General features: G+C 42.7%; 1 protein-coding gene across 9 annotated transcripts in view; it reads right to left on the bottom strand.

Moving 5' to 3' along the window:
• Nucleotides 1-353: 353 nt before the first annotated feature.
• LOC117746403 (rho GTPase-activating protein 12-like) overlaps nt 354-6,361 on the bottom strand; it is a 46,542-nt gene continuing 40,534 nt past the window's right edge. For 5 of the 9 annotated variants that reach the window (XM_034555493.1, XM_034555492.1, XM_034555494.1 and 2 more), the window contains 10 exons: nt 6,093-6,215; nt 5,570-5,671; nt 5,101-5,199; nt 4,695-4,797; nt 4,243-4,362; nt 3,561-3,659; nt 3,281-3,358; nt 3,033-3,167; nt 2,439-2,544; nt 354-1,753 (listed from right to left, as the gene is read on the bottom strand). In XM_034555493.1, coding sequence (XP_034411384.1) covers nt 1,579-1,753; nt 2,439-2,544; nt 3,033-3,167; nt 3,281-3,358; nt 3,561-3,659; nt 4,243-4,362; nt 4,695-4,797; nt 5,101-5,199; nt 5,570-5,671; nt 6,093-6,215 — 1,140 coding nt within the window. In that variant the 3' untranslated portion in view covers nt 354-1,578. The remainder of the gene's footprint in view (nt 1,754-2,438; nt 2,545-3,032; nt 3,168-3,280; nt 3,359-3,560; nt 3,660-4,242; nt 4,363-4,694; nt 4,798-5,100; nt 5,200-5,569; nt 5,672-6,092; nt 6,216-6,361) is intronic. The other 4 variants (XM_034555499.1, XM_034555495.1, XM_034555498.1 and 1 more) reach the window with 1 other exon arrangement.

Here is a 6,361-nt window from a genome sequence, read left to right as displayed (position 1 = left end):
AGATGTAAAGACTTTGACTTACAGGTGAAGATTATATTGTAGTGTGTCAATTATGAGGTACTAAAACTCATTTATTTAATTTTGAGACTACATCAAAAGGTGAAAATGTGAGTTCTTGACTAAACATATTGTCTCAAACGTTTGATTTAATGTGTATGTTTGGACTTGGTGAACCTTTTCTATTTTGTATGAGTGGCTTTAATGCGTTTAATACCAGAATCAGATGCAGTAATGTGATCAAACCTCTAATTCCGGCAGTGTTAATGGGTTATTTCACACAGAAATAACTAAACTACTGTAGCGCAACTAAATGTACGAACAAATATCAAAATAAATAAAACACAGAATGTATCTTTCCTTTGGAAATATCTCTTATTAGAGCTCTTTATTCCAGTTTTGTTAAAGCCAACAGTTACTCTCAAGGTTTACATTCAACAACTTCCGTCTACCTGACACGCAGGTAAACCTCCACCTCCCCGGTCCACCACGTCATCCCTGACATCTGTTGGTCGCACAACGATCACAAAGTAGTGATTTCTCCCTTGTGTCATATTCTCAGCGCTCCAGGCATACATACTTATATTTACTATTTGTACAATATACTGTCATTGAGTCCATTCATCCATCTAGCCCACCCTCATCCACATGCACACACGTAAAACACTGTACAGCTTTATCAACGGGGTCGTGTTCAAAGGCCGTTAACGTTTAATATGCCAGAGTCGAGGAAAGACACTGCCGAGTACCATTTTTAAATGTTTTTTTACTGCTAGACGATAATTTGTTCTGAAAAGCCAAATGGAGAAAAGGTGGCGCGTAGATATATATATTACAGAGCGATAACCTCTCGTGTTCAGAGGACCCCGGTCCAGTGTGTCAGGATTGAAAAAAAAAAAAAAAAGGAAGGACGGGGAAATTCAGAGCGCAGAAGGAAACCAAATACTTTAAATAAAATACATTGTGAAAGAGAGAGAAGTCCAGCAATGGCGGAAAATGTTCATATTAATCCTAAAACCTCCATATCATCCCTTCTTATCCTTGTTCCGTTTCTTCTCTTAGTGTCTAAACGTCTAAAAGCCAAGCAGCAGCTTAGTTTCCTCTTGTGGTTCATTAACAAGCGCCCATACGTCCAGTGAAGCCTCCTCTGGAGTCAGAGTCCTTCTGCTTTGGTCTCAGTGCAGCAGTAGAGGCGTGTTTATGCCCCGCGTGCCGTGTACTACTTCTAGGAATCCAGTGTCGCGACAGGAGGTCGTCACCTTTTGCAGTAAAGTGGCACAAATGTAGCTGCAGGAGAGAAAAAAAACGAGACACTGAAAAGTGCAAAGAGTCTTAAACTTTTTTTTTTTGGTCGCTAGTTTAGTTACAGCTTTGTTTTGGGTTTTTCCGTGGCGTATTGGCCGTGGTTTTGGTCCGGAGTTTGTATGATTTGGAGAGGTCCGCAACCGCAGAGAGGTTTGAGATGAAGAGGTGCTGCACCGGGGACACGCGTGCTGGACCGAGCCAAGTCGAGCCAAACCGGACCAGAGAGAGAGAGAAAAAAGGAAAAGAAAAAAGAGGCTCATCCCCTGGCGTCTCTTTCTACCTGCCGAAAATGTTCTCGTACTCCAGCAGTATTAGCTCCACTATCTGGTTCTGGTACACCATGTGGACCGCGATGTTCCAGGTCTCCGTTTCCGGCCGCAGCAGCGTGGGGCCGAACACGATGGCCACGCTCTGGGTGGTCATGCGGTTTTCCTCGCCGTGTTCGATCACCCTGGAGGAGCGAGGGCAAAGTTAAGGCACAAAGGGTCGAACACAAAAAAAGAAGAAGATAGAAACGCGACAGTCCTTAATTCAACATTTTACCTATTATTATTATTATTATTATTATTATTATATAGAATTTTCTATTATTGGATTTTAATTACTGGTGCGTTACTGTTTTCATCACTTAAATGCTACAGCTGTTAAAGTTGGAGCTAATTTGAAAAGGATCAATACAGTTTCATCCTATACATCATAATCTATTTTTTTAAATATTTTTGTATTAATGTCCAGAATAATAATAATAATAATAATTGTTTGGCCCCTGAAACGCTGTAATGTAGTTCCCTGGTTAATCATTACTAAAATGCATGAAGTCTGCTCAGTTTGAATCTCTAAATATCAAACGATGAGCCAATGAATCGATGAATAGAATAAAAGTAACAAACATCCTCTTGTTTCTGCTTTAGATATGATCATTTGTGGATTTTCTCCACTCAGATGTTTGTAAATTCAACTAATAAAAAAATGTAAACAAACAAAATAACAGATTATTGAACAATTAAAACAATCTTGCATCAGCCCTAAACCTTGTTTTCATGTTTACGGTGAGAATTGAGCCTCTTTGTTGTTATGTTAGTATTAAAATGAGGGGAAAGAGAAATAAATAACACAAACCCCAGAGCGGTTCTTACCTCCTGAGGTGTTTGAAGAGAGCCTGCATGGTGTCGTGGTTGGGTTTGGGCAGCTGTCGGATCAGATCCTTGATGGACTGAACTCGCTGCTTGTAGTCTGGAATCTCTGCAGAACCGAAAACATTCATCAACGTCAGATGGAGCGACCGGGATTCACCAAAGACTTCTTCTTCTATTGTTTCGCTGAGGCAATGTTGGACGTGTTTATGATGCTACGTAAGCGGTAATAAATCACTCAGGAAGTGGGGTTTGGCGTCTTCAGGGCTCCACAAGGTTTCCAAGCAAAGTATTTTTAATTCTAATTCCTAAATCAAATAGGAATAAAATTAAAATAAAAGATTTAACTATTGAATAATGCATTCAGCTTAAAGTCTCCAAGTAAACCGGCAATCTGAAACAAAATTCTCTCCATAAGGAACTCCTTGAAAAAAAAGAAGAACAAGAAGAACTGTTAAAAAGCTGATTTGTGGTTTCGCAGCAGTGAAGTCAAGAAGCCGACAACATGACTAGTGCACTAACGTCAGAGTGTGAGTTCATGCGTGAACAAATGTGTGTGTGTGTGTGGTGTGTGTGTCAGCTGCACGTGACACGTACTGATGCCGCTGACAAAGTCATGGAAGAGGGCGTAGGTGAAGAGAGGCTCCGGCAGCTCCCTGAAGTACATCTTTAAAGCGCCGGTGGTCACGTGGATGTCCTCCCATTTCTCGTCCGCCAAGTTCACCGTCTCATCTGGACACACACATACACACACACACACACACACACACACAGTTAATAAACGTATCGTCTATATATTCGAGTCAGACTAATTCAAACCTTTTCATACACGTCGAGTAACTTACCGTGGTTGACAACGAAGCGAAGTTTTTGTATGATCGCCAGGTTCCCGCTAACTCTGTACAGCCCATCGACACACAGAGCTGCAAGGCATCATGGGAGGAAAACATCTATCAGTTCAGTAATATCTGTTGATTGTTCCTTTGAGCACCAGAAGAGAAATAAGTGTTCACAATCTACGTGACACCACCCGTGTGTGTTATCACGAGGCGGTAAGCCCCGCCCTTCTTTTACTGCAGGTTACACGGCAACAACCCAGAATCACGACGCTCGTCCGAAACCCACCGGTGTTCTCCACGTGGTCGATGCACATCTTGACAAAGATCGGCACCGTGTCGCTCTCCCTGTGGCACAAACTGGACAGACTGCAGCCGAACACCTGATCTGAAGACGGAGAAAAGAAAGAAAGAAGACAGTCCAATGAAGTTCTTGTTTTGATGCAGTTTGTGCTTTAAAAAGAGATAAGATAATAACCTCATAAACCTTTTACTGGTTAATTATTATTAAAAGATAAACTTTTTTTTCTGATGCCTGTGAGCAAACCAACTCGTTGAAGTATGAATTAAATCAAAATAGGATATAATATAAAGGTGAGAACAAATGGATTCATGTTAAAACATTTACTAATATGATTTTGGTATGTTTAGTGAACGATAAATGTCAAGACACTATTGATACATCCAGAATACAGAGGACCGAAAAGGGGCAAATATAAATATTTAGCATTTTGTTTCTGCTACAGTTGAGCTTTCGGGTTAAAAGCCAGCAAACGTACGGCATCGACCTAAAATACCGCTTTCTATTTGATTTTTTTTTGGATTTTTTAAATGAATATTGATTTTTTAAATGAATATTGACATCCACATATAATAAATCAAACTGCCCGTCACACCTTTCTGAATTCCAGATTATCCCAGCAAAACGGTAGGAAAAGGTTAGTGGTTCTGCGTGGAACCCGCCCCGGTACCTTTGATGTATCCCTTGTCCCGGACGGCCTGCAGGGTCGGACGGCGGGTCAGGAACTTCTTCAGCTTGTGTCTGGTCTTCTTGTTGTCGGAGGCGTCCATGCTGGTGGAGGTCTTCATGGCTACAGAGGACAGATAGGACAGGACGGTAATGTCCACCACTTGTCTCAACGCACTGATCGCCATGGCGACCGCACAACGTTTTGAAAAGGGAAGGACGCGGATACGCGGCCGTTTTTATACGTCGAGAAGGAGTTCACGGGGCACATGACACGAGGGCGCGGTCTATGCTTTCGTTTTCATTCACTCTGTCCTCACATTCGCCTTTTCCCCAGTTAATCAAACTCTTTCATCTTTGACCTTTGATGATGTATTATCAGTTTTACTAAACATTTTTACGTAGTACTTTACTGTTAAAATACATCTGCTGAGCACCATGAAACACCACACAGACCTCGGCTTTTCTTTGAGTCTCTGTGTTCTTTCTCCTTGTCGTGTTTCTCCGCACCAGGCGACTCCGGCAGGTCCTCCTCTATCGCCTCGTCAGACTCCCAGGCCTGAGAGAGAGAGAGAGAGAGAGAGAGAGAGAGAGCAAGGGAGGATACAGGTTGTAAAAACCTCTTACTGCTGGATCTTTGGACTCTGTGACAAAGTCCACTCGGTTTGGGCGTTTTGAGCGTTTTGGCAGCTGCCTCAGATAATAATTTTGGCTAAGTTACAATAAAATTGTCCCTCCTCTCCTCTCATAGTGCGATTGAGAGTTCAGTAGCTTGACGTGCAATGACTGATGACAAATGTCATTTCATATATATATACAGATGCAGACGTTTTGGGACTGGGTGAAGGACGCGGGTCCTCACATGGGTGCTGATGGTGTCCAGCAGCGTCCGGTACCAGTCGTTGACCAAGCCGTCGTTGTCTGACTGGATCAGCAGCTCCGTGCCCTGTCGAGTCTTCACCTGCAACCAGGGGGGGGAGGGGGAGGAGAGAGAGCCACAACCAATAATCAATAATTGATCCCAATCATCAGCTAAGCCCTGATTTAGTTTATTTTGAAACCGTTTCTATTGTTTGCTTTCCTCGTGTGATCTCTATAGATCTGTTAGTTCATCATGTAAAAATAAATCTTTATTAAGAAGAAGCATCTTTTATATTTAGTGTTTCAGTAATTAAATCTGTGAAAGGAGTTCACAGGTGAACCAAGGGGGTAATATAAAATACACCTGAAGGGATTTTAGTTTGTATTTTAAACATGTTGATGCTTCCTTTAAATGACAGAAGAAAAAACAGATTTAAAACCATAAATAAATGGCGGCGCTCTCCCCGTACCTCTAGAACATGCTTCTTGCTGGATTTGTCCTTGGAAGCCCATTCCACCGAGCTGCCCCTCAGATCCACAGTGAACTCTGGTTTGGACTGACCGCCTCCAAACTGGACGAAGAGAGAGGAGACCACTCAGCCACGCAGAAAATATGCTACTTTGATCATGAAGAACGCGCAGAGATTAAGATTAAAACTCAAATTTGAGCCTTAGCTGAGCATTAACTGCAATGAAACACTGAAATGAATCCTTCCCATGTAACAAGAGAGCATGAAACAGCAACCAAAACCTCCATGAACAACTTCTCCAAGAAAACAACTCTCAGATTAAACCGAGCGGTTCATGGACGGTTCATGGACATCCTGCCTGATGGTCTATAACTTGAAATAAATAAATCTATTTACGTATCCCCAATGCCAGTGAATAAAACAGAGGGGGGTTGGGGTCGTGACAGACAGGAGGGAGGTGTCATTCAGAGGAGGCAGAGGAGAGAGAGAGAGAAGCACACGGTAGGAAGGAGGAAGCACATACAGAGGAGGCTCTGTCGAGCCTGGAGCAGCCATAGGAGACGGCGGGGCGTTTCTTAGTGGACGGCCTCCAGTTACTCAACAGTGAGAGGACAAATTCAGGGAAGGACCCACTGAGGTTGAATGGCTGCATGGAAGGGATGATGGGGGATGAAGGCAAGGAAGGGGGGGGGGGGGTATGGAGAGAGAAGGAAAAGGTAACATCTAGGAGATTTAATTCAACCCCGACACCCATCTAGTAACCTGACAAACCTTAATAAACATGTTTAGGCT

The sequence above is a fragment of the Cyclopterus lumpus genome, chromosome 17 (genome assembly GCF_009769545.1).
Source record: "Cyclopterus lumpus isolate fCycLum1 chromosome 17, fCycLum1.pri, whole genome shotgun sequence".
Lineage (NCBI taxonomy): Eukaryota > Metazoa > Chordata > Actinopteri > Perciformes > Cyclopteridae > Cyclopterus > Cyclopterus lumpus.
This window is presented reverse-complemented; position numbering and strand designations above follow the sequence as displayed.